The sequence below is a fragment of the Sander lucioperca genome, chromosome 1, assembly GCF_008315115.2.
Source record: "Sander lucioperca isolate FBNREF2018 chromosome 1, SLUC_FBN_1.2, whole genome shotgun sequence".
In the NCBI taxonomy this organism is placed as follows: Eukaryota; Metazoa; Chordata; class Actinopteri; order Perciformes; family Percidae; genus Sander; species Sander lucioperca.
The window spans coordinates 23,433,758-23,458,868 of NC_050173.1; the positions used below are offsets into that span (position 1 = coordinate 23,433,758).

Consider the following 25,111-nt stretch of genomic DNA (forward strand, 5'->3'; position numbering starts at 1 on the left):
CTTTCCTTTTATTGTCAGGCTGTCTCCTTTTTTTTTGCCTCTCACAGTCTGTAAATATCTCCACGTCTCTGTATCTGTCAGTCTTTAAAAAGAGGAGGGAAAGACACACATCCTGCTGCTTTTTGCTGCCGCTCCAGATTTTTTCCCCTTTCCTCTCAGGAAGTTTCCCATCTGCCTTTGTGCTGGCTTAGTGGAGAGGCCCAGTGGTGTTGAAACAGTGGCCGATGCACACACTGATTGGGAAGCACACTCATGCATGTTGAGTTTTACAAACACGCACACATCCATATATACACTCACTACAAACACTCGCTGATAAGCTTGGACAGACAGAGTATGCACACTCAGTCATACACGTAGGCGTACAGTAGATAAGATATTTGTATATATCAGAGGGGGTTACTCTGGTACTTTATGTTTTCATTGCATTGATTAATGCCCCTTTAGCGCCAGCTCCTCTCCTTGACCCAGATGACCTGTCCTTTTTTCTCTTGTTACCATAGAAACATTGTTACACATAGATTAGAAATACAAGGTCGAAAACCAGTAAATAATAGGAAATAACTGGATCCACCACGTCTATAACTCCATTTCTTTTTTCTATCCCTTCTTTTTCTGTTCTGTGTCAATGGCAACAAACTTGTGAACTATGAGCAGCTATAGCTGCCAATCAGCTGCTATTTTTTTTGCCAAAATCCCACCTCAGACTGGGCTTCAGAGTCTAACCTCATGAAATGTCGCAAATGACACAGCACTAGCTTCTCTCTCTGACCCTGCCGGCGTTCTCTGCTTCCCAGAATCATCCCGTTCCAGAGGCCGCTGAAAGTCAAGGAACTGCTGCAGAAAGTGACCGAGGCCTTTGGCCAGCAGATGGACATGTTCTTCATGGAAAAAGAGGTACAAGAACAACGTTAGAAAACAAGAAAGCAGCTAATACTTTATGCAGTCCCGTTGCAGCATTTGTGTATCTCAGGAAAAACCCTGATTTCAGAGTTTTCTCCGTGAAAATCACTGAACCTTAACAAGGCTTTAACATGATGACATCTATAGTACGTCATGCATGCGCTGATGCTTTTACATGCCACCATCCTGGAACAATGGGGAATTAAAGGTCATGGGCTGCATGTTTTCTTGTCCTTTCAGTTGCTGCTGCCCCTGAAGACCCAGGAGGACCTGGATCAGGCGGTGCTGACGTTGGGCTGCAGCTCGGGGACCAACGGGCTACTCAGGATACTGCTAAAGACCCCGAAGAATGTGAGTTCCTAACAACGTATTGAACACATGAAACTGATCATCCACTAATAAGACATAAAATAGAGAATGAGCGATGTACCAATGTGTAAATAGTAACTATAACAACCGTGTTGGTAACAGCTGCAGGTAAGTCACTTGCTGACAGTTATATATTAAGCAGAATTTATGCTTCTGCGGAGGCTCTAAGCAGAGCTTTCGCCGTAGCCTACGTAAGTGGACTGAGGTTTATACTTGTGCGCTGGTGTCTGCGTCGATCTCTTTAAGGGAATAGCAGAGCCGGCAAGTGTGTGCGAGTGGGGAGTGTGTGTGTGTGTGTAGAGCGAGTGAGAGAGTGACGGGGATTAGCTTCGGAGCGAGTGCCACCTCTAGAGTCATAGTGGGAGAAACAAAGTGTCTCCCCTGTGCTTTCTGACCATGGTGGGAAATCTGGAGCAGGAAAAGTTAACCCTCTCCTTGATATCATGTTGTTTATGGAGAAGGAGAACCAGGAAATGAGTAGGGGGAAATGCAACCCTACCAAGCCACGGCCAATCGGACCAATCACAGTTTTTTGTGGTCTGCGTCACCGCAACGGGTATTTACGTTTTTTGAGAGGTGCACGTCAGCCTATGGCGTAGGGTCCGTGTCTCCACGTACCAACGTACGTACCCACGGTGTCGATTTAACACAGAGGCATAAATTGGCCTTTATTGTGAACTCAGCTGCTAAAGTCATGTCTTTTTATACCCACACAACCTTTAAATGAAGTCAGCTGCATCAGAGCCACTGTTTGCTCTACACACTCACTTAGAGGAAACAAACGTCCCCCACCGATACTATAATGTAACTGAACAATGATGTAATGCCGCCCTCACTTCCTCTCCTAATTCTTTTCTCTTTCTCTGCTTGCTCATTTCCCATGTATGCTCTCTATGTAGTACCTACAGGTGAACAGCAGGGACAAACAGAGCGAGATGAGGTCATCACGGTCACTGGGAGATCTGAAGGGCTCCCTGCTCAAGGGCTCGGAGAGGGTGCGCAAACACTCGACAGGTGAGCCGGCATGTAGAAACAAAATGAAATGTCAATGTCTGATGTCTGGCTATCAGACCAATCAGGATGCCATTACAGCTCTACTGTATCAGGCGCTGTTGAGATGTAATGTCTCACAGAAAAGCAAAAAAGCAGAGAGTTACAACCAAACCCTGCTGATGCCAAGATGTCTTGTTTACCTGCTAAGGCCTCAAGGGTGGCTTGTCAGTTTACAAAACAGAGTCATGCCAAAGTCATTGGAATGTTAATGGCAAGATGAGGGACATGCTATGTCAGAATGGACAAATGCAAATTGGGAGTGAAAGTGACAACTTGAACAGCCAGAGAGTTGTCAGGTCAGAGCAAGGACAAGAGTGTGCTCTCATACCAAGCAGCTCTCCATCTGCTTCCTCACTTTGATAAGTTAGTCCTGAAGAGGCTCGGTCCAACGGTAACAACATATTAGGGCTGAACGATTTGGGGGAAAAAAATCAAATTGCGATTTTCCTTCCAGATATTGCGATTGGATTTTTTTTTTAGCTACATATTGCACCTTCTACGATCATGTTAAATAAAGTAATAAAAAATAAACGAAGAATCCACTGAAAATAGGACATTTCCTATAAACAATCTGTGCTAGGTAACATTATTCCAGCATTTATCTTATGAAAAAACAATAAATAAGAGAAATAAAAAATGTTAAATTAAATGTTACACCAACCGTTCAACTAAATATTTCACATTTGATTAATCGCAGTCTTCACGATTGGCTAATCGCAATCTTTCAAATCGCGATTTCAATTTGAAAACGATTAATCGTGCAGCCCTACAATATATGCCTCTAAAGCTCACTAATGAACACTTTAAAGTATATCTCGTTTGTTTACTCTGACCCAAACCTTTGGGGAGTTGTAGCAAAGCCCAACTTTGTTCACTTTGATTTTTGTACGTATTAAATACTATTAAATAATTGTATTATATTTTTTTCTACCGTAGGAGTAATGGTCACCAGATGGTTAGCTTAGCTAATCGGCCTCTGGCTGTAGCTTAATCTTTAACGGATTATTTAACAGATATGATATCAATCTTCTCAGGACCAAGAAAGCAAATAAGACAAAAATGTCAACCTGTTACTTCAAGACCTTTAGGACAAAGGTCCTTTTCTTGTCATGTCATACTCCACCGTTAGATAACACGGTACACTCCAGTTCTGTTGTCCCTCCCGGCTTGATTGGTAACACAGCGTGAAGGTTTATTTTGCTTTGTGAAATACTGAGCTATTCCTCGTCTCCCATGTCTTAATCTTCTAACTCCCCGTATATCAAGTCTATCCAGAAAGGTCCATTTTGCACTCATATCTCAGACACATGCAATAACGACCAGCGCTCCTTTGCACTTTTTTACATAGCAGCTGAAAACGCTTTATGATCGCTGTCGCCGCCAATCTTTCTCACGTAGCCCTGATAACATCAGCGCCGTCACCATCCTGAGTCATATAAATTGTACAGAATTCCCCCGCTCTCTATCAATTTCCCCCACCAGCCGCAAGTCAGAGAGGCTGAGAGATGGAAATGGAGGGAGTGGTGGCAGATGAGAGGTGACAGCAGAGCCGTCACAGTAGATGGTTGAGTGAAGATGTGATGTGAGCCCGGGTACCTTAATGACATATAGCAGCAGGGGGAGAGGAGAGGCAAGGAGAGAGGGGAGGCAAGGAGAGAGGGGAAAGAGGCAGAAAGAAACTGAATTGTGAGGAAAAAAAGAGCGTCCAGTCAAAAACTAAACTGTTTTGTAACCGTCCCTGTACACCATGGCACCTATAGGCCTCTGTGCACTCTTTCGGTGTTGCTGCCAGCTCAGCCAGCGACAGGCAGACTTTCAGTTGGTCTTCTTCCACTGTCAAGGACGAGTGCTGAGTCTCCGCTGCAGCTCAGCCGGGGGAGCGTTTGTCACAGTAATTGAGGTTAGAGGTGGCGGCGGTGTGGTTTAGTAAATCACTTCTCGTAGTCGTGGCACTGTTGAACTTGTACCCATGAATAACACTGTGACGCCGTTTTCTCCCCTCTGCCCCTCCCGTTCATTTCTTCATCATCTTCCCTTTGCGCTCCCTCCGTCCCTTCTCCCCCTGAACGCTCAATTTCTCCTTTTTGTTCTCTGATTTTTCTCCTTCTTCTTTGCACTCCATTCTTCCATTCCCCTCTCCGCTGCTCCCTGTTCCTCCACCTCCATCCACCCTTTCAAACTGTCCCAGGTTCCCTGCACACAGGTCGGACGTCCCCGCCTCCTGGCAGCGTCCCCGAGGAGCAGCAGCAGATTGCCCGCCAGGGTTCCTACACCAGCATCCACAGTGAAGGGGAGTTCATCCCCGAGACCCATGACCAGAATGTAAGAGTAAAGAGACTGTACATTAGGACAATTAAAAAACCTCTTTATTATATCATTTTCTGGATAAACGCTTCTCTGTGATTGGGCGGAGGTGTGGTTTAAATCAACGTTCTTTATACACTGAATGGAAACTTGCTAGTCTGACTATAACATGTTGTAACTTGAGCAGTCCCAGTTAATGCACTTTAATGACTAGCTTTCATAACCTTCTAATTTGGCTCTTTGTTTAAAGATATTTGGCTAGTAACCTGAGTATACACAGAAAAATTCTGTTTAACGGTTTAACACAACAAAGGTCTGACTTCCTCGCCTCTGTGGGACTCATTTGTTTGCATCTACCTTGTCCATTATTTTTAATTGGGGCAAGACTTAAGAAAGGCATGCTTGTCATGGCCACTTAGCAAGAAGCAAAATAGTAATTTGTTTTGAAATGTCTATGGCCAAGTGAGTATTATTTAACTGTTTTTTTAGTCCAGACAACGTCTAATTTGGCTCTTTCTAAAAGGTTTTTGTCCAGCAACCACAAAGATAATTTACTTTGAGGTGTGTTTTTGACACAACATAGTGTTGTCTTGTGTTCTGCCTTCGCCTGATAGGGCCACTTATCAAAGGAAATATAGAATAAAGCTCATTTGTAAATGTTTCACTGTTATGTAGTTTAAAGAACAAGTTTACTGTTTTTCGAATTAGACCGTATCAAAATGTTGTTTCCTGTCATTTATTATAGGGCAATCGTTCATTGCCCTATATCAACTTTCTAGGAAACAGGAAGCTCCCAGGATACTGGTTCTCGGCTTGTTGTGCATTCAAATAAAGGGAGGCTCAATTTGTAGCACATTCTCTGTGATTACTCTTTCAGTATCCATGGAGATGAAGTCTAGTATATTATTATTGATAGGAGCTCTAGTAGTAGCAGTATTGTACATGGCAGCATACGTTACCATTGAGAATTGTTTTTAATGTAGCTGCGTATAACATGCAGCTTTTAAAGAGACAGAGATATCATGCCCCTTCACATTCTTATATTGCGCTGCAGTTATACACACTGCTTTATCTGCACTGCTTTATATTCTCTCCCACATGATTGCATCCTCTGTGACCCTCGATTCCCCTGTGTTATTATATCTGTCAGATGCTGGATCCATTTGGGAGCGCAGACAACTCACTGTCGAGCAGCTGTCAATCAATAGATCAAGCACTGGACAGGTGAGTCATCATGCAATGTGTGATTTACTTGTCTGTGTGGATTTAGATTTATGATGTGCACATTCATATTGCAGAGCAGCATAATCTGCAGAGATATGAGACTCGGTGTTCGTGCTTGTTAACACACTTGGGTGTGATCTTGTATGTTGCAAACACACACACAGAAGCAACCTAGAGGCTCTCAGTGAAGTTTGCAAACTGGGCCAGCAGAGCTCCCTGACCCTGTCTGTGCTGGGAGGAATCAGGTCCCATTGCTGTTGCCATGGAGACAAAACTCTTATCTGGACGCCTGGATTCCTCCGTTAGAGAGAGAGAGAGACAGACTGAGTGGGAGACGTGAAAGAGTGAGCAAGAACATGCTGGATGAGAGGGTAAAAATTGAGCCAGAAAATGAAAAGTGGTGAAATAGTGAGAGAGTAAAGTGGAAGGAGGTGGGGGGGGTCCTGAATGTGAATCAAATGGAAAAGAAAAGTGAGCAAGAGTGAGGTTGAGATAGAGCATAGGACGGAAACAGCTCTACCTGCACGAGGCTTATCTGGACTCCAGGCTGCAGAACAATGGCAGGAAACGAGTGCATGGAACTTTTCCCTGCGAGCGGGCATGCGTGCCCCTTATCCAGGGTCTCGTGGCCCCGCGCCGCCCTGCGGTCGACAGAGACGTCACTCTCTGTCGGGTCGGTGGGGCAGAGCTGGGGGGGATGGACATGGACACATTTAATGATGGAAAGTTAGTTTCACTGCCATTTCAGAAATTTAGCACCACAAACTTCACTTTCCCTTTGTTATTGTTAATGCAGAGAGGTTCTCAACATTCAGCTTATCTTTTCTATTTCAGGACATTGTTATTTAATCAATTGAGACTGAAAGCTCAGTAGATTAAACGCAACAGTCATTTTGAGGCATTTTGTGCTGCTTTACAGTCTGAAGTTTCAGACCAGCAGCTGTAGCCAGACTCTGTTTGAAGATAAGGGGAAATTACTGACTGAAATAGCTAAATGTTTTTCAACCCCCCCCCCCCCACCCCCCCCCCCCACCCCCACCCCTGTTCTCTTGTCATTTCAGTCCTCCTTACTCGCAGAACAACCGTGACAATAATTACCTGAACCTCAACTATGAATACAAAGGTGAGAGGAGAAATCTGCTGCAATTCTAAAAACAGCTTCTCTGCTGTAGAGTCAACTCAAACACAACAGAAAGATAAAGAGAGGTGTAGAAAGCTTGTTTATTATTAGAAATTATTATTAGAAAGTTTTGTCTGTTTGTTTTTTTGTTTTTTTAAGTTCTGCTGTAATTATAGCCACGCAATCAGTTTCACATAAAAAGAACTAAAGCTCTGTTCGTGCAGCTTCTGATTATCTAGAATGTTTCCCTGTTGCAAATACCCTCTTGAGATTACTAATGAGGAGGGAGATGATATTATTTGATGGTTTTATCTGGGAGTAAATACTTAAAATGAGGAATGGGTTATTGTGGAGATATTTAATATCTTGGTTGTATTTCTTGTGTCTCAGGAGGTGATGAAGGGAGTGTGATAGCATCATAACTCTTCCTGCTTTTTCTTTGGCACAGTCTCCTCTGAGTACCCTTTGTCCATCTCATTTGTCTCTCTCATCCCATCTCCCCTCTTCGTCTGCCTTTTTATTCCCCCTCCAGTTCCAAATAGACATTGCTGCTTTCCTGTCTTTTCATGAACACTTCCCTTCTCTGTCCCCTCGCCTCTAGATGCCCCCCTTCTCTTCTATTCCTTGTCCCTCGGCTCCCTGTCTGTCCCTTTTCCTTCAGAACGTAGATCAAATAGAGCAGGATGACAGATAACGCCACACTAATCCTCATGAACAGACGAACCACAACAGCTCCCCCAGTCAGGTCATTTCTTTCTCTCCTGCACCACCCCCGTTCTGTAAATTAAAAAGGGAGTGCTGCACATTGTGTACACAGACTGGGAGTGTGGGAGCTTCATGTAGTTGCAGCAGCACTTAAAGACTCACTTGGGCACACATGCATGCACGTGCCTGCACATATACATATACACACTCTTCCCTCCCAGATGTAAAGCGGTGTGGCCCTTCCTGCTGAGGGCTACAGTATTTGTTTACCATTCCCTGTGAGTAGATTTTTCCTCTCCATCTCGCGCTGCCAAACACAAAAAATAACTCCCGTCTCCATGGGATACGGCCACAAAAACACCACGAGGGGAGGCAGTCATCTGACAGAACAGCTGCTTTCAATTGCAAGCGGCTCCACTGCTCTCCATTCTGTGTGTGTGTGTGTGTGTGTGTAAGCGTGAGTGTGTGAGCGTGTGTGTGTGTGAGCGAGTGTCAGCACTCGCCTGCGTCAGCAGTGCTCCCCACCTGCCTTTAGTTACTGCTCCACTGGGTTCAGAGCTAAGGCTAAGCTAGCACACGTGAGCTGTTTTCACTTTCTCTCTTGGCTGCAGTGAGGCGATACAACAGCTCTGTTCGCTGTGTTTTTGAACTCAGCTTTGATTTGACATGCAGAGATGAGCAAAGGCAATGTAGTGTCTGTCAGATGTGATCAGCTGAAATGTGAAACTCTGTTATCCTTATTAGGCATCAATATGTTTGGGTCTGATTAGCTCCACGCAATTACATCTGCATTATTGAACTTAAACGTGAATCCACACAAAAATGTAAATTGAGGAGTACTGTAAATGTAAAATGAGAATTCAGTTGATGTTAAGACATCAATTACTTCCTGACAGCTCTTTCTCATTGCTCTCTCTTCAGGTCGCCATGGAAAAGGAGGGACTTTCCCTCGCCAGTTCCAGTTGCCCAATCGCAGCAAGGATTATGGAGACCGTAAGAAACCAGCTTTGCTAGAGCAATAACAACACCACTATTGTTTCACAGATTACACAGATATGCTGCTATGATACAGTACAACACAGACAGATTCACACAACACTTCCAAGGCACTCTCATCGGGTCAGATTTTTTAACTTCAGATAATATTATTCACAGTGCCTCTTCCTCACATTTCTATCACTTCTTTTTCACTTCCAGATAAAATATTTTCAAATATCTGCATTTTTGTTTTGCTCTCTAGGTATTTGGTACATGAAGTCCTGGCTTGCTGTTCCAGGCAGCTGCTACTAATTGCTTACTCAGAGGCTAACCTTGGCTAGCAATGATTTACGTTTCCCTGCGGTGAACCCAAACTTGTATAAAAACACAGCGCCATGCTTCCTGTCTGAGGGGAAGTGGGACGGAGTGGCGAGAGGCACTCTGCTCTGGCTGGCCCTAAGTCTTGGCCAAGAGCTCACTTTATGCACAACACCTGTAAAGTAACTATGTGAAAACAGTGTAGAACTCATTCACAGTGCAAACAAAAGATGCAGTGGCCTGTGTGTGTAAAGTCATTAATATGTCTATTTTTATATATATATATATATGTGTGTGTGTGTGTTTTCAGGTCGCAGGACACTTCCGCGCAGCTTTATGCCGCAGGAGAACCTGTTTCAGCTGGTTCCTTCCAGTCGCACACGCAGTTACAATGGAGACAGTAGTACGCTGCAGTACAGCGACCTGCGCTCTCTGGGCCGCACCGCTGACAAAAGCTGCCAGCGTGGTACAGCCAAGTGTAAGTAGTCCCCCTTAAAAACTTTTAAAAATGAAGGGACAGGAAACACCGAAGGAACATTTGACCCAAACATATAAACAGTCTTAAATAAACTGCAATTCTGGGCCTTTGTTGTTGATTGGTGTTGTATCTGTCTGGTTCCTGTGGATAATGAGACACAAACCCTCACTGATAACCCAGAGATGAATGAAGAATGTTTCAGTGTTGTGTTTCTTCTGCTTGCCAAGAGTAGGGCTGGGTATCAAACCTCAGTACTTTTTACTTAAGTGCTATAAACCTCATAATGTATATGCGTATATACGACCATATGTCCACCGTATTTATGCACTCGTAAACATGAACATGTGTGGGCTTTAAAAAACTAAATTCCCCTCCTCTTTTTGTACCAAAACAAAAGTTCTTGTTTTTAGACCAGATTATCATTTGAGCACAGCTTCTTATATGAAGTGAAAATATGCTAACATTTAGAGGTGTCAGGCAATAAAAAAAAGTATGGTATTAGTACCGAAACTCAGGTATCCTATCAGCATATTATCTAAACTATTTTAAATGGTACCCAGCCCTTGTCGAAAGGCATCCTGGGTGCACTACAAAATATAGATTAAATAAAAACTCAAAGCAAGGCAAATGGATTTACATCTCAAATTAATGAATAACAGTGTGACTTAATTGTTCAAGCTGAAAAAAGGGGAGTTACAAGAATTAAAGACAAAGATAATTTCCTCTAAGTGAATACTCTATGGCTGTCAAACTTGATTTAATTTTTAGTCCAAGGGAGTAGAATTAATGTACAGTAATACTGTATGTCACATCATGCAGAATTCCCCTCTCATCATCCATCCACAGGCTCACTTCTGTCCTCATTCAGTCCGCAGTATGCATTGCCCAGAAATTGTCTTTGTCATGAATCGAAAGCTCAGCTCAGCAGTCTGCGGTTGACATGTCAGTCTCCGGTGTCTTTCTCAGACTGTCTAACCCGGCCACAAAGAAGCCTGTTAAAACCAAAACAAAGTCTCAGAGTCTGGGCCTGTGAAGATGAAAGTCGTTGAGATTCATTAGGTTTTGCTGGCTTTCTGTATGCTGATCGTGGTTTGACTCAGATATCAGGGCTTTCCCTATCTGAGAGGGTCTGCGGTGGGGATTAGTTAACAACCCTGTGGTGGATTTTTGACGTCTTTTGGTCTTGGTGAGGTACAGTCGGGTCTTGCGGGTGGATTTTGATGCACGCTTCAGTGTTTTCTCAAATCAGTATATCACAGTGGATCTGTCTGCCTCTGGGGGCTTAGCAACCAAATGAATTATTGGTGGGTTTTCATCATGTGGTGTTCTTGTTTCTGCAGCGCCGCGGGCACCAGTCAACTGGCGACAAGGAAAGCTCCTGGGGCGCGGGGCATTCGGGGAGGTCTACCTCTGTTATGATGCCGACACAGGCCGTGAGCTGGCCGCCAAGCAGGTGCCCTTTGATACCGACTGTCAAGAAACCAGCAAGGTGAGAGAGAACACCTCACACCTGTTTGGAATAAGTCACAGACTGCGTGTGTATGTTAGGGCATAAAACAGTGATTTTATGATTCAAGTTTAAAAATGCTTCATATTTTAAGTGCTCTGTGCTTTCCTTAATTCAAACATTTTTTTCTGTAGGAGGTGAATGCTCTGGAGTGTGAAATTCAGCTGCTGAAGAATCTGCATCATGAGCGGATTGTACAGTACTATGGTTGTCTTCGGGACCTTGAACAGAGGAAACTCACAATTTTTGTGGAGTTTATGCCCGGGGTACGTATTCTGCAGGGCTTTTCATTTGAATATATTGAAACGTGTATAAGTCACAGTCATTGAAGTTAGATTGAGATACAATACAGATAAATGTCTGAGAACGTCATATTTTGAGTTGTTTTGGCTGCAGAGATAGGTACACAGACGTTTGAAGACAAACAAGTCAAACCCATACTGGCCACATCTGTTAAAACCAATTTTGAAATGTCACCAGCTGTCAACAAACCTTTGCTCAGTGGTGGATGTCAGCAGAACAGCTAAGTTTATGAGATAATTTTTTTCACTAAATGAGCGCCTTAATGAGCTGCTGTCGCCTGTGGACCCTGTCCCTGAGCCTGGTTTTAATATTTCCTGGGCATTTTTTTTCTGAGTGGCGTTGAGTGTCTTAGTCACACATTGTCTGGAAATTGGAAATGTTTATGTTTCACTGGAGTTTTTTGGCAGAGGCAGGAGGGTAGGTGCCAAAGCCAAGTTTGTGTGTGACTGCTCTGCACGGCTGCACCGCTGTAGCTGACCGATAACACTTTAGTTGCCCCTGGGGTGGGGGGGGGCAAGTGTCCCTCTGAGAGTCAGAGAGCTGTTGAGGTGTCTTGCTGACAGCTGAAAGTGAAGAGGGAGAAGTTTTGTTATACTGTGTGAGACATAAACTGCGTCACAGGTGTTACTGGATCAGGTCTTTGCTCCTGTGATTTCCTCACGAGGAACTGAAAACAGGAAATGAAAGGAAATGCAGGACATAGAAGGTGTTTGGACTTAAAATCATGCAGATTTCTTTCAGCACATTGTGTGTTTATATACTCAGTTTTTGTACTTTTGGCTCAGAGGACACTTTTGTAAAAAAAACAAAATGAATCTGCTTCAGCTGGAAAATGTTGCAAGTATGCTTATTTTCCTTAAAGACAGACAGACGCTGAACCATTTCATATCCATTATACACGTCCTTCCAAAGCAGATCATTTTATACCCTACAGCTGTGACAATAATATTAGTTAAAGTGCTCATATTATGCTCATTTTCAGGTTCATAATTGTATTTAGAGGTTATATTAGAATAGGTTTACATGGTTTAATTAAAAAAAAACACCATATTTTTGTTGTACTGCACATTGCTGCAGCTCCTCTTTTCACCCTGTGTGATGAGCTCTCTGTTTGAGCTACAGAGTGAGGCAACGCACTTCTATTCCATCTTTGTTGGGAGTCTCACATGCGCAGTACCTCGGTAAGGACTACTACCCAGTCGGAAGCAGAGTATGAGGGCGTGCCACACTAGCAGCTATGCAAGCATTATAACGTGTTACAAAGTGACGCACGTTTGTCACAGAAGTAAAGGCTGGACTACAATAGAGCTGTTTGGAGCAGTTTGTGAACAGTGTTTTCTGTTGGAGATGGTAAGTCCCTTTGGGGTGGACTTTGGGCTTTTTCACTTTGTAAACCTATAACGTGCACAAAAAAGATATATGACACAATAAAGGAAAGGGAAAAACCCAAAAAACATAATATGAGCACTTTAACAGCCAATATGAAGATCATAAATGCATTTCTCAACCTTGCTGAGTTCCACTCATTCTCTCTCGCTCTCTTGCTGTCTCTCCAGGGCTCAATAAAGGACCAGCTAAAAGCCTATGGGGCCCTGACAGAGAAGGTGACGAGGAGATACACCAGGCAGATCCTCCAAGGAGTCTCCTACCTGCACAGCAACATGATTGTACACAGAGACATCAAAGGTAACCAAAACAGCAAGCTAGCGAAGGTCAGGATAGGGTTTTAATTGGATTTGTAACCAGTGAACACATACACTTGAGATGCAGACAAACTGCATAAAGTCTTGCTTTATGATTCATATTGCAGCAACTGTTGCTGAGAAAACTCCAGGTTCATTCATTTTATTCTGGTTGACATTATTCGCCGTCTACAGAAGGAGCCTGGAAAAAATGTGCTATTTTGAACTCCCCTTTGAGATATATTAGGCTCCATGCTGGTGAAATTGGCCAGTCTAAAAATGTAACACCGGATGGAAAGGCTTTAGTTTGGCTGCCCGCAGCTTTTGGGAGTCACTGTTTCGTTCAGCCGCGGCCAAGAAGAGGGAAATATACCGTCTGGTTGGGGGGAAAAAGATAGCAGGTCTCACAGGACACAGGCAGGCCCAATGAGAGTATATATGTGGGTGGGATTTTCCACTTAAAAATGCTCTTCATGTGTAATATATGGTGTGTGTGTGCTCATCTCACCACACAAGAGCTCCTCTGTATGTTGTAAAAGAGCTGTCAGCACATGCGGTTTTTGGAAAGAGCTTGGCACCATAGCCGTGACATTAGACTATAAAGTTTCTGTGAATTTAATGTTGCCAAATAAAGCCTTAAATGCAGTTAACATGATTTAATGGAGACTGTCACACATTCTTACAACAAACATACAGGCAGTGGAAACAGGTTAAAGAACCGAGAAGTTAAGAGTAAAGGTCACATATTTACAGTTATAGTCACTCTCAATCTCTTCTCTGCAGCCCTCCATCCTACACTGGGTGTGGAGAGAGTGAGTGTTGAGTGGTGTACTTTAGTCACTGATCAAACAAGTGGAGCGCCTAAAGGAAACGGGATAGACACAGCTACATGTCGGAAAATGACCAAAGAAGAAGGAGGGAAGGGTGTTGGGGTTCGATCCATGTGAAAGCAGACAGTTGATGCAATATTTAATTTTCTGATTTGTGTAAACCAATGAGGCAAAAGTGTTTGTAGATTTGAGTCACTGTGGTATTTTTATAAAGATTGCTAAAAGGTATACTTTGACATTTTATAAATAATTCTGCCAGTGTTCCATCCAAGCCAGAGGAAAAGTTGACCTTCCCCCTCAGGTTGTTCAGTCAGTTGACGTGCTGGCCCATGCACTTTGAAACCGCACTGTAACTACATTAATTGAACCAAAGTCAAAGTATCCCAGGATATTGACAGTCCTCGGGAGACTCTTAAATACCTCTGAGCTCATTTTGTTTCGTTCCGCCAGGTGCTAACATCCTGAGAGACTCCTCAGGGAACGTGAAGCTGGGAGACTTTGGAGCCAGCAAACGTATCCAGACCATCTGCATGTCTGGTACAGGAATCAAGTCCGTCACTGGCACCCCCTACTGGATGAGCCCTGAAGTCATCAACGGGGAGGGCTATGGCCGCAAAGCTGATGTATGGTAAGGAATATGATCAGATGGAACTGTAATGAGGCCCAGAGGGGATATTAGACTGTTGAAGCACAGAAATATTTATTACAAGCACAAAAATAGACCGTTGCAGTAAAAGCAATATTAGACTGTTGTAGCACAGAAATATTTATTACAAGCACAAAAATACACTGTTGCAGTAAAAGCAATAAAGTACCTCAATAAATGGGTGGTAAAGCAATACATTGAATGGAAACAGTTGTGTTAGTGGTAAAATAAGACCAGTTATAGTTATACACATAGCAGTCACCAAGACATGAATGCTATCTTAATTCTGTATTACAAAACAGAATTATGAATTTGTGTTGGTGAATAAATCATCACTAACACCGAAAAATATAATGTAACCTAACCCAATGCAGTAAATACCACATTTGTGAAGCGTATGTGAGATTAGATTGTCTCCCAATGTTCTGAACCCGGGGCACTAGCACTATGACTGCTAGTACAACAACAGTTTTAATGAATATGACTATGTGATATGTGTATCTATCTATCTATCTATCTATCTATCTATCTATCTATCTATATATATCTATATATATATATATATATATATATATATATATATATATATATATATATATATATATATACTAGACTCATCGTTTCGGTCATTGTGGTCATTTTAAAAAAAAGAATGCTCTGTCGTGTAAATAATGCAGGTACAATACATGTAGCAATAATTCAGTCTTGCTTTGGTGGTATGTACTGTATGTGAGCCAATTGCAGGTGACAGTTCAGTTCAAGTTTACTGTATTACGGGGAAATAAAACCAGTTACAGCTGTAATATACATGCCGTGGCGTACAACCCCAGTTTGTACAATAAGTATAAACATAAATGCATAGAAACGTAACAACCTATTAATCTACTTGTGAACTAATATTTGATGCCAATGTGATTAAATTAGATGTTCTCACAATCAACCAACCCTGCTGGATGTTGTTTGTCCTCAGGAGTGTTGCCTGCACGGTTGTGGAAATGTTGACCCAGAAACCTCCATGGGCCGAGTACGAGGCCATGGCAGCCATTTTTAAGATCGCCACCCAGCCTACAAAGCCTGTGCTTCCCGATAGTGTGTCCGACGCAGGCAGGGACTTTCTGCGGCAGGTGTTTGTGGAAGAGAAGTGGCGGCCCACTGCAGACGTTCTGCTCAGCCACCCATTCGTCCAGGGCTGCTTCTGAGGCCGGCGGACCCCCCTCCCCTCCCTTTGCCTGTGAGGCTTCTGCGGTCCTGGGACCTCCCCTCCTCTCTGGCCCGCCCCATCCCCAGGGTCCCCCTCTCTTTCGTCACCAGACTCCAGGGCTCAGCATCACTTCAAATTCCTGCCCTGCCATCTATCACCAGTGTCTGCCTTGTCAGGACTCCTGTGTCTCTCACCAACTAGCACAACCTGGATTACTCACGGAGAGGCCAGGTTGACTGCTGTCAGACCGCCAGAGTCCTCCGAGGCGTCGCAGCGTGTTGCCTCAGGAGGGGACTCGCGAGAAAGCACTTAGCAGTCTCACAAGCTGCAGACTGCAGTCCTTTAACAAGAGCAGGAAAAGTGACACAAGTTAGAGAGCAGTGGGGTCTCAAGCTTTCTGGGTCTTTACTCTCATTTTCTGTCAAAGGACAGTGTCCAGGTTTGGCCAGACGCTATGTAAGCGTGACTGACTGGTGACATTGATCACATCGGATAGTACTGTAAGTAACTCATCAGTCTCAGTTAGCTGTGTGTGAAATTAAGATGGTAAAATATTTTTATATGACATACAATAACACATACAAAGTCATCTTAGCCGATGAGTTTTCTATTGTCACTTAAAAAATGTAAATGAATTTTTGTCAACGCCTTACAATAAGAATTTGTAAGTAAGAATGTCTTTTTTTAAACATCTTAGAGGGTTGCATTACCCTACTTTCATGGCACTCAGAACCCCATTTAGAAGGACTGTCAACATTGCACTTTTGATATCATGCATTGAAACATTTCCAACATGCAGGATAATCAACTGAGGAGATATTTTTCTATTTGAAGCATTTTTTAAAAAATCATTTTGTATGGAGAATTGTGTAAAGAAAAAAAGAACCAAACTTTTGCATCATTGTGCAATGTCTATTAAGCAATACCAACACTACTGTTGGAGTCTGTGACAGCCATTCCAGCTTCCCATGCAGTGAGCCTCGACTCCATTGAAAAAAGTGGCCAAAGAAAAGTTGCAGAAACTTTAGGCTATGTTCATGTGCAGTATTAGTCATGTTGGATTGTTTTGTCACCTTAGAGCCCTATAGCCTTTTCCATGTTACGGCAGCTTCGTGCACAGACCAAATCAGATGCATTGACGTCACATTGTGTGTTGAGTATGAAAAGATGTGAAGTTCGATTGAATTATGCATCTCTTATACATTTTTGTTTTAACTTCAGTATGAATCCAGTCACCCCATGCCTTTACTTTGCTTTCCACACTATATAAATGGGTCACTTAATGGCCACTTGACAGCACACCTTGCTCTGAGTGATGTCATTTGAGATCATATTACAAGTCGCCATAAAGGGTCAAGTTGGAAATATGTAGCTAAATGCTGTATTCTATAAAATGGAGGTGAGATAAAACTTTAACTGTGGAGATTGAAGTTGGAGGTGTAGTGACTAGCTGTAATACAGTGGCACTTAAAGATTGTTCAAATCTGTTGTGGACCCTTGTCAGTGCCTTATCTGAATCTGCTTATAAACACAAATGTTCACTGCCAAAGCAGAAAGCTTCTTAATAAGGTGAGCAGCTGTTCAGTAGAGAGCACACACAGGATTTGCTGAAGTTCTTTTATATGAAAAAATAAAGATTATACTGTAAATACATATTGTTCTGCACTTTTGTAGGAAATTTCTTTACATTATATACAAATCTATTTGATGAAATAGCTCGTTATACAGTAGATTGTACTGTGATGTATGATTGTCTCTTTGAGAGCTGGCAGGCAATATGAAAAGACTGGGAGGCTTTCGATTGGGACAGAGTGTGTTTTGTCTTAAGTGACAAAGCTTTGAAACATGAAATGTATCAAGTCATTGATCTTTTGTACATTTAACTTAATAAATCCAAGGTCTAAAACTATTTTCTTCTATTATTTAGATTTTCTTATGTTGTTTTGTGATCACATTGCCCTTGACTGTGTATCAAAAGAATGAGTTGTATCCACAAAGCAGTTACTCTAGTTGTTTTTTCTATGGAGCTAATTATTTTGTACTACATCGGGTTACAGCTGACAATGACGACAAAGAGAGAGAAGTTACCACACATGCTTCAAAATGTATAATTATTTTATAACTTAATGGATATATTTTGAATCCATCCTCTTTCACAATCATGTTTTCCTTTTGTTTCATGTGGAGAACTTAATTGATAAATGGATTGCATTTTTATTCATGATAAAAAAAAGTCAACATATGAACCATCTTTAAAACAAGACTAGGTGTAAACCTCCACTGTGTTCTTTGTTCTTTAACTTCAGTCTGAATCTGAATATTTACAGCCTTTACAAATGATATGTAAAACATATGTTTTAATTTTCATTGAATATATGCATTGAATGTGGGAGAAACCGGATCACTCGGTGTAAACCCGTACATATCACTGAGGTGGCCCTGAGAGTTTAGAGGGCAGAGGTCAGCTGGGATGGAAGAAATGGTAGCTTGGGTGTAAGGCACGACTGGAGCTCTTTACTGAAATATGTTTTGTTTTTTAATGTTGATGAACCAGCGTTTATAGTCACTGAATGTGGCAGAAACACTCGAAGCACCCGGCGAAAACCCTTACACAGTAGACCCACACCACATTTCATTTACATAACACCAACCCTATACTGTATATTTGCAGGTAGGCCTTGTGGAGTAGAGCCTGCAGTTGGTGCTAAAACGCTTGTTGGGGTCAATAAAGATTGTCCAGTCAATAGCTCTGAACAAATCCAACCCCAGCACACCTTCACGTATACTAGCCACCATGAGGGAAACCGAAAGAGACCTTGAGCCACAGGTAACAGTGGCTTGTAAAAGTCCAAGCAAGGGGATCTCTTCATTTGCTCCACCATACAGAATTTAATTGTATACTATGAGGAGGCTAAGGGAGAAGTGTTGGTTGTACAAAGCCTCTGGTATCAAGGTGATTAAGCAGCCAGTATCCACATTTAGGACACAGTCTAATGTTTCATGAAGCAATTTCAATATGCAATTTGCATGATATAAATTCACCTCCCAGAGGTCGGCCAATACAAAAACCTGCAAATGGGTCTAAGGCTTTTTTTAGAAGTTGATTGCGATCAGTACATATTTTCCATTTTAAAGCTTTGAACAAGTCTATCCCCAGTATAGTGACCCAACTCAACTACCTTGAGGGAAGCACAAACACTGGTGGAGCCACAACAGTGCATTGTACATATTTGTCATGGAGGAATAAGAGTCTGCATTTGTTACAGAAGAGACAAAATGAAGATTTCACAAAACACATCAATAAATATAATATTTTCCTTGTGGAACAAAAAGCATTTTAAGTGAGCTGCACATTCAGCATCGTCGACTGGGTAGGCCTACTTGTTTCAGCAAACTTTTGCAAAATGGGACCTACATCATCAATTTATAACCAAATGCATAAATTAAGAAAATGTTCAATTTAGAGATTTTCCTGAGTAAAAATCCCACTTTTCTACCTTTAAAATGACTTCAAATCTGAAACTTGAGGTGCTAAGTGTCATTCATCCGTAATTCCAGACAATGAATGACTATTTGACATTTCTTTTTTTTAAGATTATTTTTTTGGGGCTTTTGTCTCTTTATTTCAGAGTGACAGTGGATAGACAGGAAAGCTGGGAGAGAGATGGGTGATGACACGCAGCAAAGGGCCGCAGGTCGGATTCGACCCGGGCCGCTGCAAAGGCCTCAGCCTACATGGGGCGCACGCTCTTACTGGGTGAGCTAGAGGTCGCGACTTCAGGACATTTCTGACTATACTGAAACATTTTTACTGTATCAGTTTGGAGATTTTACCAAGTAAAAGTCCCACATTTCTACACTGAATTAGCTACATCTGTGAAACAACAGGTGCTGAAAAAAAGACAGTGCTCCAATTCATGACAACATCTTCGGTAAACTGAGAAAAGAACGGCTCTTTCAAAAAGCGGTTCGGATCTTTTCGTTCACCGAAAAGATTCGTTTGTCTGAACGACTCATTAGCGAATGACATAACACTGGCAGCCAGGCACTGAGGACCGACAGACGCTGCTTGCTGATACGTAGCAGATAAGTTATTGCTGCTAGCTAGCTATATTGAAAACTACAAGTATGTCTACCGCCCGTATAATCATATGTTTACTAAGAAACGACTTGCGTCTCCACGACAACGAGGTAAGACAATCTGTTATGAGTCCATATAACGTTAGTCGTCTTTCAACTTCAGAGCAACTGTTTAACTTAACGTTACACGTAAACGTGCCTGTTGCACGTTATGTGCCTGACGTGTAGTATTTCCTTTGTTACCGTCTTTACGAGGACATTTTCAGCTTATTATGTAGTGTGTTTAGCACAAGCATTAGCTAAGCTAGTTTCGCCCAGCAAAAACAATGTTACTTCCGGCTTTTCATCTTCGACAATAAAAGCCTCTTCAAAATTAAATGACCAGAAATTTTTAATTCATCACAAAAACTGCACGAATGACATGTCAAAGTATTCTTCATAACCTGCCTTTCGTCCCCACCTTGTAATTTCATGTATATCGTGGTTGTAAGACAAAGGCTCCTCAAGTCATCATGTAGCTAGCTAGCTACGACTTCAGGTTTAATTTTTCAAAATAAAAGACGGGATTTTCCATATGTTGCACCATAGACTGTATATATTAGTATACTAATACTAATATATACAGTCTATGTGTTGCACACATGAACATGCATTGGCATACTTTTAGTGTCCCTTAAACATAAAATTATTATTTCAGGTGATGTGCTTTCAACAATAGCTGGCATGGTTTAGTTTTAGGTTTAGTGCAGTTTGGTGTCACACATTCCCCATACAATGTCCTACGTGCAGTTTAGTGTCCCAAATTCCCCATACAATGTCCTTAATTAATTATGAACCTGCTAAACCACCTGTGCTACCCTACCCCTACCTTTAACCCTAACCTTAACCTGTCTCAAATAAGCCCCTCATCATTTGGGACACTCAGTTTTTGGAAAATAATTTGTGACACTAAACTGCACGTAAGCCTTAGTTTTATACGATAGCAGTGCACTCACAGAAGTAGTTTAGCAGTTTAGTCATAGTATTAAATATACTATTTTTAAATAGTCATCCCTTTGCCTAAGAGATGATGGTATAACCCATACTTTGTACTACATGCAGCTTTTCCACTGGGCTCAAAGAAATGCAGAGTTGATTGTCCCACTGTACTGCTTCGACCCTAGACATTATGTGGGAACGTACAACTACAACCTACCAAAGACTGGTCCTTTCCGCTTGCGCTTCTTACTGGAGAGTATCAGGGACCTCAGAAACACATTGCTCAACAAGGGCAGGTAACTAGACAGCTGTTTGTTTACTTGTCTTACTGTGTATGACCTCAATTTATTTGTCTTCTACTGTTTTATTTAACTTGCTGACTTTTCCCACAGTTTAGCACTGTCTTTGTAATAGCATCAAAGACCCATAATGTGTTTGCAATGTTTAAACGTGATTGTGACCGTATGTTATTGTTACACGAACACTCTGCTTTTTAGGATTTAATTGATAAAGATGTAACAGGATCAGGACACACCTGAGCTTATAGAGGGTTATGTTTATGTTAACATGGGTGCTGGACACACTGTTCCCATCATTTTTTTCTGTTCAGCGAGGGGGAAATTACTAGCTCTCTACCCAGGATGCAGCTTGCCTGGCATGGTGTTGACTGGGACTTATTTTGTGTGTGTGTGTTTGTTTTTATGTGTGTGTGTGTGACAGCAACCTCGTGGTGAGACAGGGTAAGCCAGAGGAGGTAGTTGCCGAACTCCTCAAGCAACTGGGCTCTGTCAGCACTGTGGCTTTCCATGAGGAGGTAGTTTTGAACAGTCTCCCTCTTATTGTAATTATCATGACTTTACATTACACCGTCTGGTGATTTTACAGTTTTTCCTTCATGTGCTCATGTTCCAGGTAACTTCGGAAGAACTTAATGTCGAGAAACGAGTGAAGGATGTCTGTGCACAGATGAAGGTCAAAGTTCACACCTGCTGGGGGTCTACACTGTACCATAGAGAGGATCTTCCATTTCACCACATATCCAGGTGAAAGAGGATGTGGCTTGCCTGGGACAAAGCCCCCAAGTCCGGCTTAACGTCCTGTTTTGATTCTGGCAATTTTATGAGAGATTTAGATTAAGTAATTTTTAGAATATCTTGTAACATTTCCTCCTGGTTTGTTAGGCTGCCTGATGTTTACACTCAGTTCAGGAAAGCAGTGGAGACCCAGAGCAGGGTGAGGCCTCTGTTCCCAAACCCCGAGCAGTTAAAGCCTCTCCCCCAAGGGCTGGAGGAGGGAGCCATTCCTACAGCAGAGGACCTGGAACAGACAGGTACAAAATTCTAATGTCTTATCTGCTCAATCCACATGTTTTAATTCAAACTGTATGAGTCATACATTATATCTTGCACTTCCCCTTTGTGTCTTTATTTTCTGTGAATTTGTATCACCAAGACAAATTCCTGTACATTTATTTTATACACTCATTAAATTAACTTTTGTGTGTACATGCTACTGGCAATAAGGAAGCACACATTGTTCATTTTATGCAGTGCCTCTATTAAATAAATCCACACTGCTGCTACTTTCAGAATTCAATAGGCAGACTACTGAGCACAGATTTCCTCATTAAGTGCCGGTGAGCGAGCAGACGGGCTCGAATTCCATGTATATGATTTAAGCTTTTACGATTATGTGCATCTTAATGCACATCAGGGAGTGTTCAACATGTATGAAATCAGTCGGATGCTGAAATGCGTCTCTTGTCTTATTCCTCTAGAGCCTGTGGCTGATCCTCGCTCAGCCTTTCCCTGCAGTGGTGGTGAAAGTCAAGCTCTGGCCAGACTCAAACACTATTTCTGGGACACTGTGAGTACAATTTCCATTACAAACAGGCACTAATGGCTGCTTATAAAACTCATATTTATATTATCTACTATGTACTGTATATGTAATAAATATATGTTGTCTGTTTTGTAGGATGCAGTTGCAACTTACAAGGAGACTCGTAATGGCTTGACTGGTGTGGATTATTCCACTAAATTTGCACCTTGGTAAGTGTTATTGTAGTATTTCCTCTGCTGAATGCCTACTTACTAGAGTTTAATGTTCCATTTCTTAGAAATATATCTATATATAACGGTGCTCCTCTGGCAGGCTGGCGATGGGTTGCATTTCACCCAGGTATATTTATCATCAGATCCAGCAGTATGAGAGGGAGCGAACAGCCAATCAGAGCACATACTGGTGAGTCTGGAGTTAGAAAGGACTGGAATACTTAGCTGAGTGAGATACAAAACAATAAAATCTATTCTATCATAGGCCACTATTTAGTCGCAAATAATAAAAAATTTTCTTCACTGCTTTCTTTCAGGGTCATATTTGAACTTTTGTGGAGGGATTACTTTAAGTTTGTAGGCGTCAAGTACGGAAACAGATTGTTTCAAATCAAAGGTAAAATGAGCTCAAGTTTTTTAACACTGTATAAAGGAATGTAATGATCATGGTAATTTTATCTTAGGACTTCAGGACAAATCTGTTCCGTGGAAAAAGGACATGAAGCTTTTCAATGCATGGAAAGGTTTGTTCCATTTTCCCTTTTTTGTTTGCATTGTTCCTTAATAAAAAAAAATAATCAATTAGTGTCTTGAAAGATGTGCATTGAAAGTGTATGTATAACATATGTATCAGTAGCTGAAAATAAATATAATTTGTAACTACAGAGGGACAAACAGGAGTGCCCTTCGTGGATGCCAACATGAGAGAGTTGGCAATGACGGGTTTTATGTCCAACAGGGGGCGGCAAAATGTTGCTAGCTTCCTCACAAAAGACCTGGGCCTCGATTGGAGGATGGGAGCTGAGTGGTTTGAATACCTTCTGGTAAGTAGGTTTCAAATCAGTTTTTTAACTTTTTTTTTTAAAGTACATAATTAATTGTGTAATAAATGGATTATTGAGATATGGAATAATTAGTTTCTTAAGTACTTAGCTCAGCACTTGATTCCTTTTATATGTATGTATAGATGATGATACTCACAAGTGCCTTTCCCTCATATTATTTATAATAATATTATTAATATATATTTAATTTTCCTCTAAAGATTGACCATGATGTCTGCAGCAACTATGGCAACTGGCTATACAGCGCTGGCATAGGAAATGACCCCAGAGAGAACAGGAAGTTCAACATGATCAAGCAAGGCCTCGACTACGACAACAATGTATGTTTGAGAAGATGCATGAATCGTTACTGTAGTTTCATTTCCCTTTTGTTTGGAGCATAGCATTGTTTGCTGTCACATGATGGTGATGAAATCAGGGAAATGTGAAGAAAGCTGTAATATCGAAATTTCAGTCACTGCGTTGAGTAATTTTTTTGGTTACCCATGCATCTGTTTTAGGGTGACTATGTGCGGCTGTGGGTGCCTGAGCTGCAGGGGATCAGGGGAGCTGACGTGCACACGCCCTGGACCCTCAGCACTGCTTCGCTGTCACATGCTCATGTGTCCCTTGGTGAGACCTACCCCGCCCCCATCGTCACAGCGCCTGAATGGAGCAGACACGTTAACAAGAAACCGGTGGGTGTTTGAGAGAAAGGGAAGTGGATAGTATTAGGTGCTGCTGCTGTGATACCTTTTCTATCCTTTTTTTTTGTTTACTTCGTTCACCACTAACAAACAATAATATTTAATAGTTTTAACTTGAAAGAGACAATGTTGCCTCACTGTCTTTTAAACTATTAAAGTAACTGTTTGATTCCTTTTTTCCCCCAGAATGGCACAGGGCCTTCACCAAGAGGAAAGAAAGGCCCATCTCAGACCCCCAAACAACATCGGGACAGAGGCATCGATTTCTATTTCTCCAGAAGCAAAAACCTGTGATCTTCCTGAAAACAAACACTGAACGTGTGGATGGAAGCTCCTGTGATGCAAATGTTGCTGTAAAATCTGTGTCGTATTGATTCTGGGAAGTTGTCTGATTAGGATTTGAGGCAATACTCACGCTTGAATACTTGAAGTTGTCTGATCTCCACATCAGTTCTTGTGAGTAATAGCCCTCATTAAGCACCTTTTATGGACTTGTTTCCTCTTAGACTGCAGCAACAATGAAAGTCACACTGGGGTTTTCAGTTTTGATGCAGTGAATAAGCTGTCTGCTGATGTTTTTGTGCAAATTGTTTTTCTTTGCAATCTCCTTCCGTCTGTTTGGATATACAGTTCAGAGGTTGCCTATTTGTGGCAGTTACAAAGTAAAAATGGCAAATTGAATTGTATTTTTGTTGTGTGATTTTGTTATGCAATGCAGTGAATTGCACCTTTTGCATTAGACTGAATCTTGACATCCTGATTTCAGTTTTATATTAAATATTATCAAAGAAAGGAGGTAGAGACAAGCTTTCAGGGACAGTTGGGAGTGTAGGCAAGAAAAGGGAAC

General features: G+C 41.9%; 2 protein-coding genes across 2 annotated transcripts in view; both read left to right on the forward strand.

Moving 5' to 3' along the window:
* map3k22 (mitogen-activated protein kinase kinase kinase 22) overlaps positions 1 to 17,530 on the forward strand; it is a 40,717-nt gene extending 23,187 nt beyond the window's left edge. Inside the window, exons 6-18 of the mRNA XM_031282037.2 lie at positions 798 to 897; positions 1,144 to 1,254; positions 2,172 to 2,286; positions 4,514 to 4,647; positions 5,780 to 5,853; positions 6,915 to 6,976; positions 8,600 to 8,671; positions 9,285 to 9,452; positions 10,793 to 10,941; positions 11,094 to 11,225; positions 12,819 to 12,948; positions 14,225 to 14,402; positions 15,391 to 17,530. Of these exons, the coding sequence (XP_031137897.1) occupies positions 798 to 897; positions 1,144 to 1,254; positions 2,172 to 2,286; positions 4,514 to 4,647; positions 5,780 to 5,853; positions 6,915 to 6,976; positions 8,600 to 8,671; positions 9,285 to 9,452; positions 10,793 to 10,941; positions 11,094 to 11,225; positions 12,819 to 12,948; positions 14,225 to 14,402; positions 15,391 to 15,619 (1,654 nt within the window). The 3' untranslated portion in view covers positions 15,620 to 17,530. The remainder of the gene's footprint in view (positions 1 to 797; positions 898 to 1,143; positions 1,255 to 2,171; positions 2,287 to 4,513; positions 4,648 to 5,779; positions 5,854 to 6,914; positions 6,977 to 8,599; positions 8,672 to 9,284; positions 9,453 to 10,792; positions 10,942 to 11,093; positions 11,226 to 12,818; positions 12,949 to 14,224; positions 14,403 to 15,390) is intronic.
* Positions 17,531 to 19,546: 2,016 nt separating this feature from the next.
* cry-dash (cryptochrome DASH) lies at positions 19,547 to 24,950 on the forward strand. Its single transcript, XM_031281984.2, has 14 exons — positions 19,547 to 19,812; positions 20,803 to 20,975; positions 21,400 to 21,493; positions 21,592 to 21,722; positions 21,861 to 22,009; positions 22,457 to 22,545; positions 22,657 to 22,730; positions 22,834 to 22,923; positions 23,051 to 23,130; positions 23,198 to 23,257; positions 23,400 to 23,557; positions 23,779 to 23,898; positions 24,079 to 24,255; positions 24,451 to 24,950. Exons 1-14 carry the CDS (start codon positions 19,750 to 19,752, stop codon positions 24,556 to 24,558), a joined length of 1,566 nt encoding a protein of 521 aa, XP_031137844.1. The 5' UTR covers positions 19,547 to 19,749; the 3' UTR covers positions 24,559 to 24,950.
* The last annotated feature ends 161 nt before the right edge of the window (positions 24,951 to 25,111 follow it).

Coding starts and splice junctions, on each gene's coding strand:
- cry-dash (XM_031281984.2), top strand. CDS start 19,750: ATGTCTACCGCCCGTATAATCATATGTTTACTAAGAAACGACTTGCGT. Junction 21,723..21,860: donor CCATTTCACCACATATCCAG/GTGAAAGAGGAT, acceptor CTGGTTTGTTAG/GCTGCCTGATGTTTACACTC. Junction 22,731..22,833: donor TCCACTAAATTTGCACCTTG/GTAAGTGTTATT, acceptor CTCCTCTGGCAG/GCTGGCGATGGGTTGCATTT.